We start from the raw sequence: 27,464 nt of genomic DNA, 5'->3' as shown, positions 1-27,464 counted from the left end.
GAGTGCTTACTGAGCTCATCTCCTCCAGGAGGCCTTCCCAGACTGAGCCCACTCCTTCCTCTCCCCCTCCCCATCCCCCCACCCTACCTCCTTCCCCTCCCCACAGCACCTGTATATATGTTTGTACAGATTTATTACTCTATTTACTTTACTTGTACATATGTACTATTCCATTTATTTTGTTAGTGATGTGCATCTAGCTTTACTTCTGTTTATTCTGATGACACCTGTCCATGTGTTTTGTTTTGTTGTCTGTCTCCCCCTTCTAGACTGTGAGCCGCTTGTTGCCAACTTGTACTTCCCAAGCGCTTAGTACAGTGCTCTGCACACAGTAAGCGCTCAATAAATACGATTGAATGAATGAATGAATGAGTGCTTGGGAGAGTACAAGAAAACAGAATTGGTAGACATATTTCCTGTCCACAAGGAGCTCACATTCTAGAGAGGAGATCACAGGGTTTATGAGGGCAATAAGGGGAAATCAGGGCATATCCCATAATAATATTTAATTTCTGTTCACCCTAGTCAGCCCTGAAGCTGAAAAAAAAAAGCTGAAAAACTACTGCTTTTCCTCTCCAAAATTCTTCTCCAAATGCAGAAAAACATCTGTTATTATGGGCAAATCAGAAGAGTTGCTTCTATATTGCTTTAAAATAAGATAGACACCCCCCACCCCCAGCCCAAGCTCCCAGAAAACTCCCAAGCAATTTTTTCTGTGGTTGAAGCAAAAGAAAAACTGTGTTTGGGGTGTTTTGGGTGTAATTGGGGTGATTAGATTTCACATCTTGAATGCTGAGACATCTCTTTGAAAATGCTGCCGTAGCCTAGTGTGGAGAGGAATAGGGAGTGGTGGGTTTGGTAGTTGTGGACAAACCATGTCCACATGGCTTGTTCTGAGGGATGGAGCAAGATTTTGACATCTTGGAAGGGTCTGGGTGGAGAATTCTTCTTAGTCGGGTGTGGGTGTGTTTGGCAGTTAAACGGAACAAGACCGAGACCTCTGGGAGACATCCTGTGGGAGGGAGGGGAAGGAGGAGGGAAGAGAGGTTGAGAAACCCTCTCCGTAGTTCTATTTGGGATGATAGTCATGGCATCACCTATAAGGGAGAAAATATTAATAATCATAATGGTGATATTTGTTAAGCACTTACTATAATTTTGGCATTTGTGAAGTGCTTACTATGTGCCAGGCACTGTACTGATTGATGGGATGGATACAAAATAATAATAATAATAATAATGGTATTTCTTAAGCACTTACTATGTGCCAGCACTATTCTAAGCCCTGGAGTACTACTACTACTAATAATGGCATTTATTAAGCACTTACTATGTGCAAAGCACTGTTCTAAGTGCTGGAGAGGTTACAAGGTGATCAGGTTGCCCCACTTGGGGGTTACAGTCTTAATCCCCATTTTACAGATGAGGGACCTGAGGCACAGAGAAGTGAAGTGACTTGCTAAAGTCACACAGCCAACAATTATCAGAGTCGGGGTTTGAACCCGTGACCTATGACTCCAAAGCCCGTGCTCTTTTCCATTGAGCCACGCTGCTCAAGGTAATACAAGGTAATCAGGTTGTCTCACGTGGTGGGGTGGATACAAAATAACAATAATAATAAGCGCTTAGTACAGTGCTCTGCACGCAGTAAGCGCTCAATAAATATGACTGAATGAATGAATAATAATGGTATTTGTTAAGCACTTACTATACACCAGCACTATCCTAAGCCCTGGAGTAGATACAACTTTGTCTCATGTGGGGCTCACAGTCTTAATCCCCATTTTATAGAAGAGGTAACTGAGGCACAGAGTAGTTACGTGTTTTGCCCAAGGTCACACAGCCGATAAGTGGTAGAGTTGGGATTAGAACTCATGACCTCTCCCAAACCCATGCTCTTTCCAGTGTCACACTGCTAATCAGGTCAGACTCAGTCCTTGTCCCACACAGGGCTCACAGTATAAATAGGAGAGAGACATTTTCAGAAATCTATTTTTCCTGCAGCATCAGTGATTTCAACCTTATTCTTGACTGACTAAAAGGGAGATTTGCTTCTAGTTCTTTTGGTCATAAAATAGTAAGGAGGGCTAAAATCTTCCAGGTTTATGTTAAGGTTTTGTCTTTGCTTTACTTTATAATGTGTGGCCTAGTGGAAAGAGCATGGGCCTGGGATTCAGTAGGTCATGAGGTCTAATCCCTGCTCTGCCACTTGTCTGCCGTGTGACCTTGAGCAAGTCACTTTAGTTCTCTGTTCCTCAGTTACCTCATCTGTAAAATGGGGATTGAGGCCGTGAGCCCCATGAGGGACATGGACTGTGACCGACTCGATTACCTGGCATATAGTAAGCTCTTAACAAATGCCATTATTATTATCATTAATAATATAATATTAATAATAATGATGAGGTTGTATTCCTGTGCTTAAGCTTCTGGTTGGCCTGAAAATTTGCTCACCTACAACACAGAGTGCTGTACTTGGCTTTTGCCACAAAATCATGGCATAATATATATTAAATATTGTGTCACCTAAGGAACATTCCCTTTCCCGGCCCTTAGAACAGGCTTGGCACATAGTAAGTGCTTAACAAATACCATCATATTATACCACATAGGTGGATACAGAATATTCCAAAGAAATCATAGAATCTCTCAAAGAAAAGCCTCAAACCAATCATAAAATCCCTGAAAAATCTAAATACTGTTCTTGTCTAGCCCTAACAACGCTACCAGATAAATAACTGAAACACAGCCTTCTGTACATATGCGGCAATAACTTGTTTTGGTTTTCAATGGTTTCTTCACTGGGTCTCACTGGTAGAATATTTCAGACCACTATCTCTTAGGACGATGCTAACCAAAAAATATTTTGATGTTGCCTGGAGGCTAGTTTTAATTCTATAATTGCTACCTCTCGGGGAAGATAGTTGAAGCGTACAATTAATGGCTGTTAGTGTAACAGGAGATTTTTACTCACTGTTATGAAGTAAGTTTGAGTTAAAATTAGCCATTGCCTCATACCTCACTTTACCCTTGAGATAGTGGAGAAAGTGCATGCATGCGTATGCACACATACACAGACACACACAATCACTGGGTAGCCTAAATCTGTTTAAACTTTGCAGGAAAGCTGACCCACTTTTTTCTGGATAACTCCTCTCTAAATGTACATTAATACCATAGTCCTTTAGTAAATCCAAGCAGAGCTCTTCATTTAATCTGTTTATGTCAACAGCTAGCCTAGCCCCACCAAACTAGCTAAAGAGGTTTCTAGTGCAACGTGTTAGCTCAAGGAGTGTCCATTATTTCTAAAATGATGCATCTATATTAATTGACAAAATATGACTTCTCTGTTTGCGAGTGAATTACATCTACCCATGACGGAGAAAAAGTAGTGACTTCTCCACTGTATGTAATTTTCACCATAAGTACTGCATCTCTAAATGAGATGCAGCTGCCTTTTGAATCTGATTTCCAGAAAAACAAGCCTCATGCATAATAAATGATAGGGAAGGTGCTCTTGGAAAACCTGCTAGTTTTTTAAAGATCTGTGGAAACCCAGGGTTTTGTGACAGTTGAACCCCAAACCATTGTGAAATGCAATGAATCTCACTGAAGAAAGATATTATGCATGTCTATAATAATAATGATAATTGTAGTATTTGTCAAGTGCTTACTGTGTGCCAGGTACTGGAGTGGATAAAGCTAATCGGGTTGGACACAGTCCCTGGACCACATGGGGCTCACAGTCTCAATCCCCATTTTATAAATGAGGTAACTCAGGCCAGAGAAGGCCCTTCATTCATCAACCCTCCCATCGCCACAGCACATATGTGAGAGACTGTGTGTGGAATTGTTCATAGGTTAATTCTCTCTGCCCCACATATAGCCTACAGGATTTCATTTCATCGCTATTCTTCCTACTTCAGAACCATACGTCCATTTGGGAGATCAAGTCTGTACAAATCTAAGTCCGTGATCATTCAGGGTGTAATTTTTTTTTCATCTGTGAGATCATGTTCTGTTTTTCCCCTGCGGTATTTTTAAAATAGAGATCTGCTGCCTCTGGCTTACGTTCTTTTTATCTTTTATCTGAAGTTGTTTGGCCCAAGGCCACACTTTTTCAGGGAGATAAATCTTCTTTCAAAAACAGGATTTTGGAGACAGTTCATCACGGAGCAAACCAGATATTAAGTGCTAGTGCAGCATTGACAGTCCTCGAGCCGCGGTCTCAAAACCAACTTTAGGCAAGCAGGAAACACTAATGCCATCTCCAAACCCATCCCAGGAACCCAGGGACCTGCCTAACTGATAGAGGGTCTTGCGTGCTTTCCCATTCCTACCCAGTCCTGTATCCCAACCCCACTGCCATCCCAGGTGGACTCAGATCTCAGGAGTTGAGCTTAGACTAACAGTAGAAAGTACAAGGTCATTATTGCCACAAGCAGGCTGGAAATTATCCTAACCAGGAGACTCTAAGGGATAATAATTGAGGTAACGGATGCCATACTCACGTTTAAACCCTCAAGTTCCTTGAGGTATTTTCTGGTTCAGCCACACTGAATAATTGCGGTATTTGTTAAGCACTGCACTGAATGCTGGGGCAGATACAAGATAATCAAGTGTTACATGGGGCTCACAGTCTAAATATCAATCAATCCAACAATCTATCATAATTACTGAGCACTTACTGTCTGCAGAGCACTGTACAAAGAGCTTGGGAGAGTACAATATAACAATATAATAGAGTTGGTAGTCATGTTCCCTGCCCAAATTGAGCTCACAGACAAGGCGGGGAGATGGACATTAAGGTAAATAAATTACGGATATGTACATAAGTGCTGGGGGCTGAGGGAGGGGTGAATAAAGGGCAAGTCCAAGTGAAAATGTAAGACAGAGAACAGGTATTGAATCCTCAGTTTGCAGATGAGGGAACTGAGGTATAGAGAAGTTAAGTGACTTACCCAAGGTCACACAGTATATGAATTGCCTAGCTGGGATCAGAACCCAGGTCCTCTGACCTCCGGGCCTGTGCTCTTTGTAGGCTGGGCTGCTTCCTAAATGAACGATGATTTTTTTTAAAAAAGTGTTTTTTCAAGCTTCTTTTGGTTGGGTTAAAAACAAGACTGCTACTTTTTGTGTCATTAAGAAACACTCTGGGTCCTTTAACTTCATTTTTTTTTTAGCTCCATGAACCTCTGCTCATGTAGCCTCTCTGAATAAGTACTGAATCCATAATCCTGGTCACAAAAGCCAGCACACATGGCTGTGGAACTTTCTTATAGCTGACTGTGGATAGCACTCTGGGTTTAGCGGGCCAAAAAGCCGGATTATTTTGCTCATGTTAGCTTTACCTCATCTCCATTCATTCACTCATTCCCACAGGCAGAATGGCGAGTCGAATCACTTAAAATTCTATGTTTCGGCTTTTGGTTGTGTAGTAATAATAATAATGATGGTATTTTTAGGTGCTTACTATGTGCAAAGCACTGTTCTAAGTGCTGGAGGGGGATATATTGTGATCAAGTTGTCCCACGTGGGGCTCACAGTCTTAATCCCTATTTTTACAGATTGAGGGAACTGAGGCTCAGAGAAATTAAATGAATTGCCCAAGGTCTTGGTTAGTAGTCTTGGTTATGTATTCACTGCACTTATTACAGTGCCTGGCACATAGTAAGCGCTTTAACAAATACCGTTATTATTAGGCATTTCTAGCCTCATGAAAAACATCCTAAAAATACTCAATCAATCAATCGTATTTATTGAGTGCTTACTGTGTGCAGAGCACTGTACTAAGCGCTTGGGAAGTACAAGTCTCCTTGCCGAACCCCCAATGGGCTGATCATTTTCTTGTGGAAACCATCTCAGGGGGTTTAACTGGAGGAACTCTCAGGTTTGACCTTGCTGCCGTTATCCCAGGTCTGACCAACTCTGCTGGGAATGTAATTATTCTAGAAATGCTGTTATCAAGTCATTTTGATGTGTTCTCATGTAAATAATTGCTGCCGTGGGATTTTGAGGGCAGGTTTCCAGGGAAATTCCAGGTTGACCGAAGTACCTTCTGTAGGGAAAGAACCATTCTGAGGTTTCAGAAAACTCCATCATTTAACCAGCCCTCAGAAGCAGCATTGCTTCTGGCAATTATACGTCGTTTCTTAGTGGAGGTTGGTTTTGGCAAAGCTGTTTTGATTGTTGGGATTTATTCCCCTCCGTCGATTAGTATCTAATAAGCTTTGAATTACCAAGAGTGACATGTGATTGCCATGAGCTTAGGACTGGATTCATTTAAATCACAGGTAGCGTGGATAATGCTTGGCAACGTGACTCGAGGAAATTGGGACGGTAAATGCTTTTCTGCTTTACCTCCTATTATCCATTTGTGAAAATCACTATTGCGGTCTCAGAGTACACCAGCAGATTAAAGGGGTGGCACTGTTTGAGGTAGGCTTCAAATATAATTAACTAGAAAATTGGACTTGGATAGAAGTGAATCTTGAAACTTGAGGATACCTACTACCTAAAAGATATATTTTACAATACTAAGATACCCTTACAAAAAATTAATATACATTCAAATGATTACATATAAGAATTCATTTCTGAGCATGATGTACACACAAAAATACAGACATGCATACAAATGTATCCTCACATGAATTTAGACTGTGAGCTTATTGTGGGAATGGAAGATGTCTGTTGTTGTATTGTACTCACGCAAGTGCTTAGAACAGTACTTTGCACATAGTAAGCGCTTAATAAATGCCATTATTATAAATTGCACGATAAGTCTAGGAATACAGTAAGTATGTGCAAATATATAAATATGGCTCACCTATTTCAACCTGTTAAATGTGCCCCTTTCGAAAATCCTTGTAGGGAGACTAGAGAAGCAGTGTGGCTCAGTGGAAAGAGCACGGGCTTTGGAGTCAGAGGTCATGGGTTCGAATCCCAGCTCCGCCACATGTCTTCTGTGTGACCTTGGCCTAGTCACTTAACTTCTCTGAGCCTCAGTTACCTCATCTGTAAAATGGGGATTAAGACTGTGAGCCCCATGTGGGACAACCTGATCACCTTATATCCCCCCCCAGCGCTTAGAACAGTGCTTTGCACATAGTAAGCGCTCAAGAAATGCCATCATTATTATTATTATTACTGCTTTTGTGGCTACAAGGAGGATTGAAAGCAAAGGCTGACTGGTACCAAAATAGGAATGAGGCCAAGGCACTGAAAGGTGATTAGCCCTGAGCCCTTCTGATAAAACCAGGTGTTGGGGGAGGGCAGAGGGGTGAGGAGAGAAGGCCTTCCCAGACTGAGTCCTCTCCTCCCTCTCCCCCTCCTCCCCCTCCCCATCCCCCTGCCTTACCTCCTTCCCCTCCCCACAGCACCTGTATATATGTATATATGTTTGTACAGATTTATTACTCTATTTATTTTACTTGTACATATTTATTCTATTTATTTTATTTTGTTAATATGTTTTGTTCTGTTGTCTGTCTCCCCCTTCTAGACTGTGAGCCTGCCATTGGGTAGGGACTGTCTCTATATGTTGCCAACTTGTACTTCCCAAGCGCTTAGTACAGTGCTCTGCACACAGTAAGTGCTCAACAAATACGATTGAATGAGTGAATGAAAGTCAGATATGAGAAGCAGCATGGCTCTGTGAGTCAGAGGACCTGAGTACTAATACCCACTCTGCCGCTCCCCTGCTGTGTGACCTTGGGTAAGTCACTTAGCTTATTGGTCCTTCAGTTTCCCCCTCTGCAAAATGGGAAGTCAATGTCTGTTCTCCCTCCTGCTAAGACTGTAAACCCCATTTGAGACAGGAATTGTGTCCAACCTGATTTTCTTGTATCTATCCCAGCACCATTGTTGGGTAGGGACCATCTCTATATCTTCCCGACTTGTACTTCCCAAGCGCTAGTACAGTGCTCTGCACACAGTAAGTGTGCAATAAATACGATTGAATGAATGAATGAATGAATGAATGAGACTGGGCGTTAGTCTAATCCCACTCCACCACGTGTCTGCTGTGTGACTTTGGGCAAGTCACTTAATTTCTCAGTGCCTCATAAGAGCCCCATTTGGGATATGGACTGTGTCCAACCAGATTAGCTTCTATCTACCCCAGTGCTTAGTAAGTATGCCTGGCACATAGTAAGCGTTTAACTAACACCATAAAAAAACCCCCAAAAAAACATGGTGGGGATGGCAGTGAGAATCCAGCTCACTCTTTATCCTGGTGTAGACTAGGGGAATACTAGCGGTTCTAGGGTAGGGATCGTCTCTATCTGTTGCTGAATTTATCTCCTTCTACAGCCTGCGCCTGCGCCTGCCGCTCCTCTGCCGCTAACCTCCTCACTGTACCTCGTTCTCGCCTGTCCCCCCGTCGACCCCCAGCCCATATCCTCCCCCTGGCCTGGAATGCCTTCCCTCCGCACATCTGCCAAGCTAGCTCTCTTCCTCCCTTCCAAGCCCTACTGAGAGCTCACCTCCTCCAGGAGGCCTTCCCACACTGAGCCCCCTTTTTCCTCTCCCCCTCCCCATCCTCCCCACCCTACCTCCTTCTCCTTCCCACAGCACCTGTATATATATGTTTGTACAGATTTATTACTCTATTTTACTTGTACATATTTACAAGTAAATATTATTTTGTTAATGATGTGCATCTAGCTTTATTTCTATTTATTCTGATGACTTGACACCAGTCCACATGTTTTGTTGTCTGTCTCCCCCTTCTAGACTGTGAGCCCGTTGTTGGGTAGGGACCGTCTCTAGATGTTGCCGACTTGTACTTCCCAAGTGCTTAGTACAGTGCTCTGCACACAGTAAGTGCTCAATAAATGCGATTGAATGAATGAATTGTACTATCCAAGTGCTTAGTACAGTGTTCTGCACACAGTAAGCGCTCAATAAATCTGATTGAATGAATGAATAGGGCTGAGTCCTGCAGGGTGGAAGAGTGGGAGTAACAGGGGTGCAGGCCAGATTTTCCCAATCACAACCCCATGCTCTTCCTGGTGCCGCCCTCGCTCTCAGCAGAGCCTGCTGGTCCTCTGTATTCATTCAATCGTATTTATTGAGCGCTTACTGTGTGCAGAGCACTGTACTAAGCACTTGTCAGCTGGTCAACTGGCCTGGCTGGCGGCTTCCAGCAGCCTGGGCCTATCCTATGATCTCGGGCGGGGGCTACATCGGACTCAGTCCTGCTCCCTGGCCCAGATACCGGTGTAGGGAAGCTCAAGGAAACAAAAAAAACAAAAACTATCTGCTTTGAAATAATGCAAGTCCAAACAGGCTAACTGGTGATTGTTTTTTTTTTTAACCAGTGCTCTGTTCTGGATCCTTCCATTGCACTTCCACCCCTGGACACAAACAAGTGAAGAGCTCGGAGTCAAGGATTCCATTTTGTCCTTTCCCCTTTATTTGCTAAGCATATCCTGGAGTAGGATTTTCAGTTTTCTCGTGCTTCTGCTTTTCTATCTGCAAATTGAACCAAATCATTCCTACGTGCCTTGTTTCAACCCAGAGACTGATGAGATGCTCCGAGTTTTTATTTTATAGCAAGAAGTGCCATCTCTAACTCCTAGTCCTCGTTAGTATCAGTGTTAATATGATATGCTTTTTTTTTGCAGTTTTCTTGTGTAACTAGGCTTCCAGCTTCCCAATAAAATGGAACCCTTGCCATTAAAAAGTACAAGAATAGGCCTTTTTTTCTGAGATGTAGATCAGTATCATAATTTGTATTGGCATTTATTACTCCATTTCTTTTACTTGTACATATTTACTACTCTATTTTGTTAGTGATGTGCATCTAGCTTTATTTCTATTTATTGTGATGACTTTATTGTACATTCTTATGCTATTTTTTTAAAATCATTTATCAATCTACTTTAAAAGGCTACAGAGCTGAATGAAATTTCTGCCCCGAGATAAACTATTTAATTAATTGATCCAGATAATTGTGCTGGTGACTCTCATCGTCAGTCTTCCCACTGTGTCTTGAGGAGTGCTATTCTTAGGGTGAGGTGGCAAGTAGAATCCAGGTCGCTCATCTGTTTCGAAAGACATCGTGAGCCTGACCCAAATTCCAAATAGGCTACATCTCCGTTGCCTAAATAAAAGCTTCATTTTAAGAGTTTTCTTTATTCCCTGGTTTTCTCCATTTTAAATGATGATAATAATAATAATAAGGTATTAAGTGCTCCCTATGTGCCGAGGACCGTGTTAAGCTCTGGGGTAGATACAATGCTTGCAGTTCTGGTACAGTCCCTGTCCGACGGTTAGAGAAGAAACATGGCATAATGGATACAGCACAGACCTGGGAATCAGGTCATGGGTTCTAATCCCTGCTCCACCATGTCTGCTGTGTGACCTTGGGCAAGTCACTTCACTTCTCTGGGCCTCAGTTCCCTCATCTGTAAAATGGGGATTGAGACTGTGACGTGGGACAGGGACTGTGTCCAATCTAATCACCTTGTATCTCCCAGCACTTAGAACAGTGATTGGCACATAGTAAGCACTTACCAAATACCATTATTATTGTTATTACTTATAGTTTAAGGGGCAGGGACAACAGATATTTTAATGTCTATTTAGAGATAAGAAAACTGAGGCATGGAGTAGTTAAATGACTTGTCCAATGTCACACAGCAGGCACGAACCAGGTCTCCAGACTCCCAGATCTGGGGTCTTTCCAATGGGTCAAGCCACACGCTGATAAATAGATGATATTTGTAAGTTGTTTGGAGATCCTTGAACAAAAAATTGTCTGAAAGTATACAATGCTGTTTAAGTACTTCCCAAGCGCTTAGTACAGTGCTCTGCACACAGTAAGCACTCAATAAATATGATTGAATGAATGAAGTAAAACTGTATCATGCGTCCGATAAAATTCTTAGTATCACTGACAAACCCTAGTTCTATTTCAAAGAATCTCTCCATTCAGGTCCAATTTGGGGCCCTACTTTAAGGAATTAAACTTCAATTCTCGTGTTTTCTGCCTTCTGATACCTTATCACCAATCCGCTCAAAACAGAGGAAGACTTTCTTACAAGACAACACTGTTCTGTTCCCCGTTCTTCCCCTCTCATCTCAGAAAAGCTGCCGCTGGCTAGGAATTCTAGGTAACAGCACCCTCTAATGCGGCACAAGGAAAACTTCCATTTTTTTGTTGGCCAAAATTTCCTGATTTCATGGGGTCAGGGCTTCACCTCCTTTCGGTGTATATCTATTTTTATTGCAGATAGAAGAATAACGGCTCATAGCTCTATACGGCCAACCTTCAGACTCAAAGATGTCACTACTCAGGGAGAGAGCCTATCCTCATAAGTCGGTGGGCTTTGTAAAAGAGAGCAAACCCTTTCCTGTGAGCTGGTCTGTGAGCTGCATTTTCCCTGCTTGTTAGGGGCAGGGAACGTGACTGCTAGTTCCGTTGCATTGTACTCTCGAAATGCTTAGTACAGTGCTCTGCCCATAGTAAGCTCTCAGGAAGTAACCTTGACTGATTGACTGATTCTAACCAACCGCTGGGTTCTGAGCAGCGTTCACTCCAAGTAGCTAGAAAGTGTGCACAACTCTGTGCAAGTTTGCAAGGGAATCTCTCTTAGTTACATTCAAGGATCCCATCTCACTGTTAGCTCTCTTATCTAATAATTAGCCATTGTGGTATGTGTTAGGTACTTACTATGTGCCAAGCACTGTACTAAGCCCTGGGCCACACACAAGACAACCTGATTGAACATAGCCCCTGTCCCACATGGGGCTCACAGTCTAAGTAGGAGGGAGAGCAGGTACTGAGTCTCCACTTTATTCATTCAATCGTATTTATTGAGTGTTTACTTGTGTGCAGAGCACTGTACTTTACAGATGAGGAAACTGAGGCCCAGGGAAGTGAAGTGACTTGCCTAAGATCATACATCAGGCAAGCTGCAGAGACAGGATTAGAACGCAGCTCCTTAACTCCTAGGCCTATACTCTCTCCACCAGGACACACTGCTTCTTCTAAACAAAAGACAACCCTACCTATCTCCACTATACTAACAGTGTAGGAGCCTGGGCTTTATTATGTCTTTAAAATTTGTTTCACCCTCTCTGCTGGTTTGGGGCTGTCCCTGCTGAAGCTTCCTGGGTAAACTGCCATCATCCATCCTCCAAACAAGGGCCAGGAAGAGAAGCTGTGGGGCTTGGTGATCTGCTCCCATCCCAGTCTGCTCTCGAGTCTGAGATCACCTGGGCATTTAGATTTCTTTCATGATAGATCCAACGAGTTGACTTTTAGATATTCCCATTTTCCTCCAGTCCACTTGAATTCAATTTCCATTCTTTTGGGATGAGCTGGCTCTGTGAAAATTGCCATTTTCAATTTTTTTCCCAGTATTTATTATTATCTACGTTCATCTTCATCAAATCTCTTCATTTTGTCCTAGACATTTGGTGCTGCAGACTGGGAAGCTTTCTACATTGGAGACAGAATCTTTCTGGCTGTGGCAGCCACAATAATGACAGTGACATGCTAATACAAAATAACTCCTATGCCGTCAACTCAGTCATCTGTGAGCTTAACATCACTGCCCAGATGTTTGTCAGATTTCGGGATATTCCCACCTACTGGTGTCCCAGGGAGTCATTGTTCATCATCTATCCTCCAGTTTTATCATTTGTCGTTGCTTATGGTTCACAATCATTTTTGAGCAAGGGGACAAAACTGGGAGGTGGTGAAACATCAAGAGGTGTGCTCTTTGGGGTTGGGCTTTGAAGGGATGAAGGAGAAAGGGAGAAAAATAGTGGAAAGGAAGAGGAGGGAAGTAGGGTGGAGAGGAAGGAAAAGCTGCTCACTGGTGCTACTCCTCCTCCCCAGGGTGGTTTTCATTATATTAATTTCTGCCTCCCCCTCTGGACTGTAAGTTCACTGTGGCCAGGGAATGTGTCTGTTCTACTGTACTCTCCCAAGACCTTAATACAGTTCCCTGCACACAGTAATTGCTCAGAAAATACGATTGACTGGCTGACTGATTGACAGGCCAAGTGCAGACGTCTCAGGAGAGATGGTGGAAATGGCACTCCAAGACTACCAGATTATAGGCATGCTGCTGCAAAGAGGCACCATTTCCCTTTCTCCTAGCCCCAGATTTCCATGGGGAAGGATTATCCACCCATCTCTCTCCCACCTGGGTGTCCCCGAGATCTGGCGTTACCCAGGGTGGTGATGTCTTTCTGGCCCTGCAGGCAGAGGATGCCTCCTTGCTGTGCCTCCAGGGAGGGCGTGAATATGGGGAAGCAGCTAGATCTTGAGAGGAAATTTGTGGTGTTTCTTTTCCTTTTCCTGTTTGGTGTCTCATAAGTGCTAGTGCAAATACTCTCAGACAAACGAGTCTAAAATCACCTGGGCATTTAGATTTCTTTCATGATCAATCGATCAATCAATCAATCATATTTATTGAGTGCTTACTGTGTGCAGAGCACTGTACTAAGCGCTTGGGAAGTACAAGTTGGCATCATAAAGAGACGGTCCCTACCCAACAGTGGGCTCACAGTCTAGAAGGGGGAGACAGAGAACAAAACCAAACATATTAACAAAATAAAATAGAATAGAGATGTACAAGTAAAATAAATAGAGTAATAAATATGTACAAACATATATACAGATATTCATGATGAATCCAACGAGTTAACCTTTAGATGTTCCCATTTTCCTCCAGTCAACAAATTCAAAATCCATTCTTTTGGGATGAGCTGGCTCTGTGAGCCTGTTTATGTTGCCAACTTGTACTTCCCAAGCACTTAGTACAGTGCTCTGCACACAGTAAGCCCTCAATAAATGCGATTGAATGAATGAATGAATGTGAAAATTGCCATTTTCAATTTTTTTCCCAGTATTTATTATTATCCATGTTCATCTTCATCTAATCTCTTCATTTTGTCCTAGACTTTTGGTGCTGTGGACTGGGAAGTCTTCTACATTGGAGACAGAATCTTTCTGGCCGTGGCCAACAGCCACAGTTATGACAGTGAAACTCCAATACAAAATAACTCCTATGCCATCAACTCAGTCATCTATGAGCTCAACATCACTGCTCAGATGTTTGTCAAATTTCAGGATATTCTCACCTACAGGTATCATTTACAGCTTGTTTGGTAAAACTGGCCTTGGTGATTCTCCAAAATCTTTAAGTTCTTTTGCATAGTTGCTTATTATTATTTTGGATAATTTCTCCCCCGTTTCCCACATAGAAAATACTGTGAAAAGGAGGTGCATTCATGATGAAATAATGATTCAAATTAAAGATGAACAGGGTTTATTGGATGAGCACGAGAAACAGTTACATCTCTGCCTCCAATTTATGCGATCCAAGCATCGGCTTCAGTTTCTTTGCCTACAATAAGGTTTCTGTTTCTGGTGCCTGGCCATCAGAAAGCTTCGCTAGTCAGTATATCGGATATTCTCCAGACTTGGCCAGTCTTGACATATTAATTCTTGTGCAGAAGGACTATGTGATGATTTATCCCTCCCCATAGTTATACCACTGCCCTGAGGCATTTGTGTAAATTCTGTCAGTCTGAATAACAAACAGCTTCAGTTCCTTGCCCAACCCCAAGATTCTGGCTGATGTCTGTTCCTCAGTAAATCAATGACATTTATTGAGTGCTTACTGTATGAAGAACACTGTACAAATGCTTGGGAAAAGTACAGTACACTAGAGTATGTAGATGTGGGGTCTCTACCTACAAGGAGCTTGCAGTCTTCAGGGTGGCTTAGTGGAAAGAGCCCAGGCTTGGGAGCCAGAGGATGTGGGTTCTAATTCCCTCTCCGCCACTTAGCTGTGTGACTTTGGGCAAATCACTTCACTTCTCTGTGCCTCAGTTACTTCATCTGTAAATAGGGATTAAGACTGTGAGCCCCATGTGGGACAACCTGATAACCTAATGGATATTCCAGTGCTTAGAACATTGCTTGGCACTTGGTAAGCGCTTAACAAATACCATCATCATTATTATTATTATTTTGCAAAAGCTTCCTACTATCCCTCAGACCTTCATAGGGTTTATTCACACCCTCGGTGTGATTATGCATTGCCCCTACTTGGTCAGTCCAGAGTCTTAGAAAACCAGCCTTTTTAATCACCCAACACCTTCCATTCCCCCCAAGTCTGTTGGAAAAGAAAGTTTGGGCTGTATTTGAGATTCTTCATGAAACTGACTAAGGTGATTCATAATCTAGATTTATGTATGCTTTGGGGTATCTGGAAATTAAGGAGAAATTTGTAAAATTTTGAGAATAAAGAGCTATCGACTTAGGAAAAATGTAACCAAGTTTTGTTACTTAATATTGGCCTATAATCAGTCCTTCATGTTGATATGAACCAGAGTAGTTGTAATCCTGAATTGAGCTCATTGCAAATTGTTTTCTTCCCTGGTTTTGCCACGTGACTTTTTTTAATGGTATTTGTTAAGCGCCTACTAGGTGTCAAGCACTGTTCTAAGCGCTGATGTACTCTCCCAAGCACTTAGTACAGTGCTTTGCACACAGTAAGTGCTCAATAAATACAATTGAATGAATGAATAAGCTCTGAGGTAGATAAAAATTAATCAGGTCATACATAGTTCCTGTCCCACACGGAGCTCACAGTCAAGTAGGAGGGATAACAGGTATCGAATCCCCATTTTATGGTTCAGGAAACTGAGGCTCAGAGAAGTTAAGTGACTTGCCTAAGGTCACACAACAAGCAATTGACAGATCTGGGATTAGAACGCAGGTCCTTTGGTTCCCAGGCCCACGTTCTTTCCACTAGGCCAACGCTGCTTCCCTGTTATGACTGTTGTTATTATATGATGTTCTCTGGTTTCTACAACTATTTGGAAAGAATGTGTAACTCAAACTGGAATGTAAAACCACTTAACAAACTTGTTTGTATAATAACCAGAAGTAATGAAAGTGTTGACATAAATATGCACAGCTATTTTAATTAGGTTTTTGCAGATTATTTATAGCAACAATGTTCATTATACGATAGATGCACACGTATTACTGTATAAATCTAATGCACACCCACATTAACAGAAACCTTCAAAGAATTTGTGCAGAACTACAGATCCCTGCTTTCTCTCTTCTCTCTACTTACCCATTTTCATGCCTCATTGTTTTCTATCTCTCCCCACCCATTTTCATGCTAGTTCTTTCCCCTCTTACACTGACCTCCTCTTCCAACTTCTTTACTCAGTGTCTCCGAGCTCTCTTTTCTACGCTGGACCCTCTATACTTTGGTTTTAGCCTACGTTCTCAACCACATCCTCTGCTCCCTTGTATTCTCAGCAGCTCTTTCTTAGTTCATTTTCTCTTCTTGCTTGTTTCAACCCAGTTCAAACTTCAAACTGGCTCTAAAACAAGTTACCATACTTCCAGAGCCTTTGCAAGCCTATGGAAGTCCAGCTCCACTAGCCCCTGTGGGCCCCTTGACTAGCCATCTCATTCCACTTTGTGATTCAAGCTTTCTCAGGACAGCTGATGAGGAAGGATTCCTATCGCTATATACATGAATATATATATATATATATATATATATATATATATACACACAAATCAGTCAATCAGTGTATATAGTGAGTGCTTACTATGTGCCGAACACTGTACTAAGCACTTGGGAAAGCACACTGGTGTTTTCATAGGCTTCATATTTTCTGTGGGTGGCACATGTGAGGTGCTCCTTGCTTCATTCAGGTTTCTCTACATTTTGAGGGGAAGGTTGTCTGTCCACTGTCTTCGCTTTACTTTGGCATAAATGAAGGTTTGGGAAGCGGGGAGGGTAGTGGCCAAGGTTATTGTCCCCATGAGCCACTCTCAATTGACCTTCTCTGAGAGATTATATGATCAATAGATAGATTAATGGTATTTATTAATAATAATAATGATGATGATGGCATTTATTAAGCACTTACTATGTGCAAAGCACTGTTCTAAGCTCTGGGGAGGTTACAAGGTGATCAGGTTGTCCCACGGGGGGCTCACAGTCTTAATCCCCATTTTACAGATGAGGTAACTGAGGCCCAGAGAAGTGAAGTGACTTGCCCAAAGTCACACAGCTGACAATTGGTGTAGCCGGGATTTGAACCCATGACCTCTGACTCCAAAGCCCGGGCTCTTTCCACTGAGCCACACTGCTTCTCTATTTATTGAGTGCCTATTGTGTGCAGAGCACTGTTCTAAGCATTTGAGAGAATACGATTATGTACAGCATGAGGAGGAAATGCTTGTGATCTGGGGTTTAAGCTCTGGGATGAGCTACCTATCTTCTCCTAGCTCCCCATGGTGGCTTGTGGAGCAGGAGGAAGAGATTAGCCCATGAAATTATGGAAATAGCTAGAAGAAGTGCCTGGAAGCTGCATCAGATTCCCTAATCATCAATGAACTAAGGACCTAAAGTTTCCTAATGTAAATCTTCATTTTTATACCTGGCTATTTTGCAGTGCTCTGGACTGGGAATTTTTCTCAATTGGAGAAGACTATTTTCTGGTGGTAGCCAACTCCTTTGATGGTGATTCCTTCTTTGTGAACAGTATTATATACAGGTACCTAATGAAAATCTTCATTTTTATACCTGGCTATTTTGCAGTGCTCTGGACTGGGAATTTTTCTCAATTGGAGAAGATTATTTTCTGGTGGTGGCCAACTCCTTTGATGGTGATTCCTTCTTTGTGAACAGTATTATATACAGGTAAAGATTTTCCACCCCTCTCAGGGTCGCACCTGGAGAGTTTCCAGTACTCTACCAGTCTTGGCTACGAGAGGGAGAGTCAAGCAGAGGCCTACCTGTTCCATTCCTAGCCTGGGCAGTGGCTAGTGAGTGGAAGACAATCTGCTACAAGTCAAAACTCACCCACGCTGGGCAGCGGCGGCACAGGAGAGAGCCGAGGGCAGAGGGTCGAGTTTCCTATGTGGAAGGTGGCAACAGTAAACCACTTTTGTATCTTTACCAAGAAAGCTCTATGGATACACTACCAGAACGATTGCAGGTGGAAAGCGGGGCGTTATGGGAGAGATGTGTCCGTGGTGTCGCTGATGGGTCTGAAATGACTTGATGGCATAAGACAAGACCAAAGATTTTCCAGAGATGTGTGACCTTATTCTTACTCAGCTTTCTACACCATTCCAAAATGAGGGAAGCCAGTCACCCGTTCAGGAAAACTAATATATGATTAATGAATCGCAATGTATTCTGATTTCATTTAGGCTCAAGAAGGGTTTAGATCAATTTCTGAACAGTTGGCCCAAGATATATGACTAGAGGGAAAGGTCTGTAATGTTAAAAGGCTTATGAAGGATTAAGTTGCTACAGGGTCTAAGTTGGGGTAGGAATGGCCAAGTGTGGGATGTTAGAGGGAATATTCAAAACCGTCAAGATGGATGTCAAAGACAACTGACCATCCAATTTCTCTAGTGCCACTGTCAGAGATAAATTATTGATCTGGATGAAATATTGAGCTGGGACAGTTACTTAATTTAGTATCAGTCTAGGTCCTGAGGACAGGGGAGGTGAGTGTCAGAGAACTGTCCAGTGGAAAGAGCCGGGGTCAGAAAACCTCTGTACTAGTATCGGTTCTGCTGCTTGCCAGCTGTGTGACCTTGGAAAAGTCACCTAACTTCTTTATGCCTCCATTTCTTCGTCTATATTATGAGACTAACGATTCCTGCCTCTTGCTGCCTCCTAGGGATGTTGTGATGACAAAAATGAGATAATATGAAAATATAATGCAGAAAAATACCTGAAAAGCAGCATATAAACTAAATTTGGTGGGCATTTTTTTAAAATCACCAATCCACTGTCTCTCCAAGATGACCACCTAATCTAGAAGTGGGAATGTGTTAGTAAATCTTCATATTGTTTGAGAGCCTGTAAGAGAGGAGTCCTGCTAAGGAGCCTGAGATCTGGAATGATCATGGGGAGATTGGGCAGGAGAGGGGAGGGTGAAGGTAATGGCAATACCCCTGGGTAAATCAAAATTTTAGTATCAATTACTACTTATAGGAATTAAGAAATATTATTGCCTCTTCCCCATAGGCTGGGACAGGAACTGTGTCTGTTGTAATGATCTTGTAGAAGCAGCGTAGCTCAGTGGAAAGAGCCCGGGCTTTGGAGTCAGAGGTCATGGGTTCAAATTTCGGCTCCGCCAACTGTAAGCTGTGTGACTTTGGGCAAGTCACTTAACTTCTCTGTGCCTCAGTTACCTCATCTGTAAAAATGGGGATTAAAACTGTGAGCCCCCCATGGGACAACCTGATCACCTTGTAACCTCCCCAGCGCTTAGAACAGTTCTTTGCACATAGTAAGTGCTTAATAAATGCCATCATTATTATTATTACTCCAACACTTAGAACAGTGCTTGGCACATAATAAGCTTTCAACAAACTCCACATTTTTATTATCCCTTTGGTATATTTCAGTGTGATTAGTGAATGATGTGAAATTTGCCCATCCAATAGAACATGGTACTTCTAATAACAGTTTAAAAGCATTACTGTTATTATCTAGTATGTATCAAATGCTTAACACAGTCCTTATTCTTCAGAATTTTATGCATTCAAGAAATTTAGGGCTTCATCCTCTATACTAAGCCAAGGAACAGAAAGATGAAAATTTCTTAAATGGTGATAGACTGGTCTTTCGCCATTGGAAACTGATATCAATCAATAGGAGAAAGCAAAAAAAAAAACAACACATGGACCATAAATTAGAAGAAAGATCTTGCCTTCCTCTTCTTTTTAGCCTTGTGTGGGAACTGTTGACTCAGAGGGGGTCATTGTCATTCTTTGGAGACTGACTCCTACTCTTTCCTCCTTCAGGTGGCAAGGTTACGAAGGCTTTGTAGCAGTTCACAGCCTTCCAACGTTTGGATGTAGGGATTGGGAGGCTTTCAACACAACCACAGGCTATTACCTCATGTACTCCAGTGCCAAGGAACCGCTCTCTAAGGTTCTGAGACTGAAAACTGTTTGACGCCGGGGCGGGTGGGATGGGGTGACACTGCCACCTGCACGCTGAATCAGAGGGACTCAACAGAATCCCTTAAGGGTCAAACTCGTCTGATTACTCTGGCCCTATGTTTCACCACTGGAACTATCTAGAGCCCCAGGGGACACTCAAGAGGAGCAACTGGTTTGCTGGAAGGTGAATTCCAGATGGAAACAAGTTGGACGGCTAACCACTTGAAATGGGAAAACACTGATGATCTGAGCGGATTTGGGTCCTGCCCCTTCTACATACTTCCTAGGAAATAGCTATGGTGAAGTTTTAAAATGCTCTTTCCTCTTCCAGAAATATGGGGCTGAGGCAACTATCTCACAGTGCTGTTATCTCATCAGTTTGGGCACTTGGCTAGAAATCACATCGTTGCTCAAAAAAACATTACGCCTAAGAAGACCCTTGGAGCTTGTATCTTGGCTGACCTAAGATGACTCAGACTAAGATGACTAACTTTTCCAGTTAGATTTCTGGCTACTTTATTTTCTTGTTGGTAAGGGAGATTCACAAGTTCTCACATTAATGTGCATTTGAATTGGGCTTGGGTGATTTTCAATCCATATTGGTCTAATTTCATGTTTACATAAATCACCTCTGCTTCCCACCCCTTGTCATGCTCCCCCCCCAACCAAAAAACCCCCTACAGTTCCTTATGTCACCTGACCAAGAAAACAAAATGATTGACTATAGCCTATAAACTAAAGTACTTCTACAACCATAAATTCTCATAAAAGGCATATAAAGAGGAAAGGAAAGGGAGCACTTATGAAATTTCTACTGTCTGCTGCCTTTTTTTCTTTAGCCTTGCCTGATTTTTTTTTTGTCATGGCATGTAGGTGCATGATAATTTATATGGCTGATTTACATGCTAATTCAGTGTGTGGCTACTAGAATGCAATGCGTTACAGACCTGGCTAAAAGTAGGCTGGAGCATTTTTCTCTTCAATATAAATTTGTGAAACTACTAGGATTTGATGATGTAATGATATTATTACTGAGAGAAAATGTCCAACTCTGCTCTATGCCGCTTAAAAAATGGTTGTGCATTTGGCTTATGGATCTCATGACTCTCATCTCTTTCTATCTTAGTTCTTACTAACTTTGCCGAACTTTCTCTACTTTGCTTGTATTCTGTTTCAGATTATCATTAAGCAGATAATTTCTAAGAAAACTTTTAATTGAAGAAACAGGTGCAGTTTGGCCAAATTGCACTTTCTCCTAAGAGTGAAACATCTTGATCAAAACACTTCTGTACATTTAGCAGTCCTTCATTTTCAGAAATATCACAACCAATGATGAGATCCAACATCCCCCTCTGCAGTGCTGTCACATGAAGATAGAACTTATTCGTTCCATTGTATTTATTGAGTGCTTACTGTGAGCAAAGCACTGTGATAAGTGCTTGGGAGAGTACAGTAAAGCAATAAAAAAACACATTCCCTGCCCACAGTGAGCTTAAAGTCTAGAGATCTTAAAAAGATAGATTATTGGATTCGTCCCATGCGAAATCTGACCGTTTTTCAGACTGCCTCTTAGTGTCCTGATCTTCAAATCTCCCTAGAATTAACTAGCCAGTGAGTCAGATATCATTAGCTCCATTATTACTGTTATTACTAATAGTAGTAGAAGTAATAATAATAATAGTAGCATTTGTTAAGCACTTACTTTGTGCCAAGCATTATACTGTGTTGAGGTGGAAACAGTGTGGTAGAAGCAGAGAAGCAGTGTGGCTCAGTGGAAAGAGCCCGGGCTTTGGAGTCAGAGGTCATGGATTCAAATCCCAGCTCCACCCCTTGTCAGCTGTGTGACTTTGAGCAAGTCACTTAACTTCTCTGTGCCTCAGTTCCCTCATCTATAAAATGGGGATGAAGCCTGTGAGCCCCCCGTGGGGCAACCTGATCACCTTGTAACCTCCCCAGTGCTCAGAACAGTGCTTTGCACATAGTAAGCACTTAATAAATGCCATTATTATTATTATTATTATTAAATAGAAGATTATCAGATCCCACATGGGGCTTACATTCTAAGTAGGAGGGAGGGCAGATATTGAATCCTTTTTTTGCTAATGAGGGAATTGAGGCACAGAGAAGCTAAGTGACTTACCCAAGGTCACACAGCAGAGAGGTAGTGGAGCCAAGGTTCGAACTCGGGTCCTCTGACTCACAGGCCTGTGCTCTTTCCACAAGTCCATATGCTGCTTCACTAAGAGGTAAGGTCATTTCATAAAAAATGTTGCCAACTTCCATTCCGTTTCACTTACTCAGACCTGTCTGGTGACTTCAGTGGAAAGTGTGGATGAATTTCTGATGGTGGAATGTGATCCAGTTGCTAAATTGTTTTTGGATTTTTTTCCTTTTAACTTTTGAAGCCACATAATGGTTAAAATGGATTACAGTATTAGATATGATAATGGGAAACTATTCCTTTGTGACATTGGCTAATCGGGACATTCAGTGCCTCTTTTACTGATTCAGTTAAATTTATAGGAAAAAATGGGGGAGAGTCCAGAGAAAAACCCTGGAGGGGGCCTTCCAATAAAGATTGGCCCTCTCTGTTGCCTTGACAGCTGTATGAGAATTGCCTGATGCTAAACTCTGTGTATCCACAAATAACACCGCTTGGAGTTTCCTCTTTAATTGCCATTTGCTGACCCTGTTGCCACTGCTTGATGGCTAAGAGGGAGGATTTGATCAAGAAGGAAAGTGGAGGATCAAAATAATATCCTAAACCACTAAACTGTTTGCTTTCGTAAAATAAAATAAGGAGTTGGTTGTGTTCTTGACGAATCCCAGATTAAGAAAAATGTGCACTGTAATATACGTGCCTTGACCATATCCTTACCTCCAGTACTGTATCACATTCTACTCAGGTAGAAGTGCATTGCTGTAAGAACATTTCCTAATTCTTCAACAGTGTTATATCCAAAATAGGACTGAAAATATCCATTTTCAGAGAATGCTTGGGCAGTTTGCTTAATTTCTTCATGTCTGTTTCCTCATCTGTGAAATGTGGATTAAGGCTGTGAGCTCTATATGAGACATGGACTGCATCCAACCCGATTATCTTGTATTTACCCCAGCACATAGTACAGTGCCTGGCTAGTATGCATTTAACAAACACCCCAATTATTATTGTTATTAGTACCCATTATTTTCCCAGTGGCTCCAAGAACGTTGTGCTCACTTCACTTGCATTCACTTTTTTGGTTCTGACTCTATCTCTCAGCTACAATCTTCTCTTGGTACTTCTGCAGCCTCAATCTGTTCCTCACTTCTGTGCATTTTTCCTCAACTCCAGAACGTAATGGACTATTTTTTCTTCCCTAAGTAATTCCAGTTCTCCCTTTGAGAACTGCGATTCATCTGTTGATCTTTGATTTCTGAATTTCTGGGTGATTTGTTTCAGATAATTGTAGGTTTTTCAGATGATTCACCTGTTCCAGCTATACACTCAGTGAAATTATAACAAAGGTGCTAAGGATTTTTATCCAACTGTATAAGCAGGTGTACATTTCTTATGGACTCATTTTTATGATTTTTTCAGGCAATAAACTATCGAGAAGGACCCGGGCAGTGAAAACTCAATCAAAGATGTTCTATTTTATGATCTCAAATCCTTCTCCAATATGGTCTTTTTTGATGTTCATTGTTATGTTGCTATTTTTGTTCATTATTGAAACTGTTTCTATCATGCTTTTAAAGGGGGCATTTATGTTTTATCAATGAGTAGACATGTTTAAAGAGTTTTACATATGTAGGAGTGCCTATTTATTTTATAGATCTGTAGTTTATTATATATTTATAACAGCATTTATGACTCAGTGGTACAGCCGACTGTACGTATTGTTTTACACTGGTAATAATAATTATGTTTCCATAAAGAACTGTGCATTTGGGCTTAGTGGTTTTTCATGTTCTGCCTTCACTGTGGAGGGTGTTTTTATCCCTATTCTGACCTCTACCTTTCCCCCAGGAGAACAGAAAAAGATTCTCCCTCCCTAGTTTTCCATTCTGTCTTCAATCAATCAATCAGTCTATCATATTTATCAAGCATTTTACTATGTGCAGAGCACTGTACTATGCTCTTGGGAGAGTACATTGTAACAGGGTTGGTAGATATGTTCCCTACCCACAATGAGCTTACAGTCTAGAGAAGGTCATCTGTTTATCGTAGCTTTTTGCTTCTGCAGAGATTGCTGCGGTGATCCATGCAGATATTTAACTCAAAGACTTCTCTTAGGAAAACAAGTAGAAGGAAGGCAACAAACTGCCAGAGTTAGGCATCTTGAAGACAAAGCACAGGATAAAAGCCAACTTATGTGATAAGGTGATTCTAATTACAGAGTCCCCACCAAAATGATTAACCTCAAGTCTGCATAATAGTCCCCATTTCTCCAACCAGTAAGTGCAACAGTTATTTGTCCTTGTTCTGTTTTAGGGCTTTATTATTTCATTTGTCACCAATCTCCCCTCCTCAGTTAGGTCCCTTAGACTGTGAGCCTCTTGAGAGTCAGAGACCGTATCTAATTCCCACCCATGTATTTTTGCCAACATTTATCTTGGTTCTCTGCACAGTGTAAATGCATAATAAGAACTATGACAACTATTACTTTTTCCACACGTTGAACCCTCACCTCTGATAGTGGTCACCAAGGTAAATGTTTAGTGGACATAAGGTCAGTAGAGCTCCAAAGTCCATCTGTGTTCTTGTTGTGAGACTTTTCTAGCATTCAGAATCAGAGGGCCCAGTCAGGTAATCTGGAGCGATCCCAAATGATTTTATTCATTCATCCATTCATTCAATCATATTTATTGAGTGCTTACTGTGTGCAGAGCACTGTACTAAGTGCTTGGAAAGTATCTTTAGAGGACCCCCGCAGAGATAGCCCCAGCATAGCAGTGACTGGACCCAGCCAATAAAGGGAAAGAAGAATCACTGATCAGAATAGTACTAGGCACCATGTTGTTATTCAAAGATTCCTTCTTTTTTCTTTTTCTTTCCTTGCTTCCTTCCCTTCTAGACCTGCTAAGGTCAAGGCTTCAGTCACGTAAGCCATCATTAACATCAACAAACTGCCTCTGAGAATTTGCAGGTACCAATAGAACCACTGGCCCGCAGTTCACACATGTCCAGAAATCTAATTGCTTCATTATATTGTTTCTATTCGATTTCAGGGACTAAAGCCACGCATACCTATTCCTACATTTAACAATCTTGTCAACTGTTTTGGTCAAATGAATCCTGTCTGTAAAGTCCCTTTATGGGCACTGCATAAAATCCTGCTTCCCTCCCCGGATGGAAACATGACTGGCAGAAGTGAGAGGGTGGGAGTGACACTGCCTAAACCATTCTCTCTACAGTTGATTCCTTCATTAGATTTCAGGGCCGAGGCTTGTCCATTATTCTCGGCGTGGGTCTCCACCATCCAACTACAGGATATTATTACTTCCTAGGGAAATGTACCCCTCTCAGGATCACACCGGGAGAGTTTCCAGTGCTCTACCAGTCTCTACTATGGGAGGAAGAGTTAAGCAGGGCAAGTGGAAGGCAATCTGCTACAAGTCAAAACCCACCGGTGCCGGGCAGCAGCAGGCAATGGTAAACTATTTCTGTATTTTTACAAGGAAAACTCTGTAGCTACATGACCAAACTGATTGCAGATGGAGAGTGGGACATACTGGGAGAGATGTGTCCATTGAGTAGCTATAGTCAGAGACAACTCAACAGCATAAGACAAGACAAAGGAAAAGTATCATCAGAGACCGGCTTACCTCTGGCAATGGGGTCTATTTAATTTCTCTATTTGCACAAGCATTCTTCATTAAGGCTTTTAACATAGTCTTTCACATAGTCATTCTCCAACTCTTAACATCCTGGCCGGGACAGGGAAATGGAACAGGTCATAATAATATTCATTCATTCGTATTTATTGAGCACTTACTGTGTGCAGAGCACTGTACTAAGCGCTTGGGAAGTAGAAGTTGGCAACATATAGAGACCAACAGCGGGCTCACAGTCTATACCACTTCCTTCCTCTCTCCACTTCTTTGGGTGAATAGTGTTGCTCTTCTCTGTCTATTTTTTATAATAATAATAATAGCTGTGGTGTGCTTACTATGTGCCAAGCCATGTTCTAAGTGCTGGGGTAGATACAAGGTAATCAGGTTGTCCCACGCGGGGCTCACAGTCTTAATCCCCATTTAGCAGATGAGGTAATTGAGGTACAGAGAAGTTAAGTGATTTGCCCAAGGTCACACAGCAGACATGAGGCAGAGCAGAATTAGAACCCACGACCTCTGATTCCCAGGCCCAAGCTTAGTGATGTCGAGTCTGCGATGATTAGAGTGTGATCGCCTTTCAGGAGTGGATTATTTCAGGAGTGGATTAACACTCCAAAATGTAGAGTGAGTATCTGGAAGTCTTGTTATAAAGCCCCAGCAACCAGTTAGGTAAGCCTTTCAGATCACACTCACTCACCTGTGCTGGTCCTAGGATCCAGGTTTCTGTTTTTTTTTTATTATGGAAATAATATATTCGCTACTTAAACTGTGATGATAACATGAAAAACGAATGCAGCTATGTTTATAAAATGCTTTTATTTCTTTGAAACAGGGTTTCTGTAGAGTCATCAATCAATGCTATTTATTGAATTCACTGTACTGAGTGCTTGGGAAAATACAAGTACAGGAGAAGCAGCGTGGCTCAGTGGAAGGAGCCCGGACTTTGGAGTCAGAGGTCATGGGCTCAAATGCTGGCTCCACCAATTAAAATAATAATAATAATGATGGCATTTATTAAGCGCTTACTACGCGCAAAGCACTGTTCTAAGTGCTGGGGAAGTTACAAGGTGATCAGGTTGTCCCACGGGGGACTCACAGTCTTAATCCCCATTTTACAGATGAGGGAACTGAGGCCCAGAGAAGTGAAGTGACTTGCCCAAAGTCACACAGCTGACAATTGGTGGTGCCAGGATTTGAACCCATGACCTCTGACTCCAAAGCCCGTGCTCTTTTCCACTGAGCTACACTGCTTCTCTACCAATTGTCAGCTATTACCTATTAAAGTCACACAGCTATTACCTCATCTGTAAAATGGGGATAAAGACTGTGAGCCCCACGTGGGACAACCTGCTTACCATGTATCTACCCCAGCGCTTAGAACTGTGCCGGGCACATAGTAAGCGCTTAACAGATATCATCATTATTATTAGGCATTTAATCCCCATTTTACAGATTAGGAAACTGAGACACAGCAATGAGAACCCAGGTTTCCCTGACTTCCAGTACTGGGCTCTTTCTACTCAGCTATGCCGCTTTTCTTGAAATGGCAGAATGGATTCTTCAAGAAGTGATGTTACTTCTTCAGTAAACTGGTCCCTTCCTCAGGCAGGTGGAGGTACTGCTCCAGCTTTGAGTAAAGATAGATACCTTACCCCAATTAATCAAAAATAAAATA

General features: G+C 42.0%; 1 protein-coding gene and 1 non-coding gene across 2 annotated transcripts in view; both read left to right on the top strand.

The window, feature by feature from the left end:
• TSPEAR (thrombospondin type laminin G domain and EAR repeats) overlaps positions 1–19,985 on the top strand; it is a 196,812-nt gene extending 176,827 nt beyond the window's left edge. The window contains exons 10-12 of the mRNA XM_038749174.1: positions 13,922–14,109; positions 17,458–17,559; positions 19,832–19,985. Of these exons, the coding sequence (XP_038605102.1) occupies positions 13,922–14,109; positions 17,458–17,559; positions 19,832–19,985 (444 nt within the window). The remainder of the gene's footprint in view (positions 1–13,921; positions 14,110–17,457; positions 17,560–19,831) is intronic.
• On the top strand, positions 17,720–17,857 carry LOC119931260. The gene has a single exon (XR_005452110.1). It is a non-coding gene; the product is annotated as a small nucleolar RNA SNORA7 (small nucleolar RNA).
• Positions 19,986–27,464: the final 7,479 nt, after the last annotated feature.

Source organism: Tachyglossus aculeatus, chromosome 7 (assembly GCF_015852505.1).
Source record: "Tachyglossus aculeatus isolate mTacAcu1 chromosome 7, mTacAcu1.pri, whole genome shotgun sequence".
Lineage (NCBI taxonomy): Eukaryota > Metazoa > Chordata > Mammalia > Monotremata > Tachyglossidae > Tachyglossus > Tachyglossus aculeatus.
This window is presented reverse-complemented; position numbering and strand designations above follow the sequence as displayed.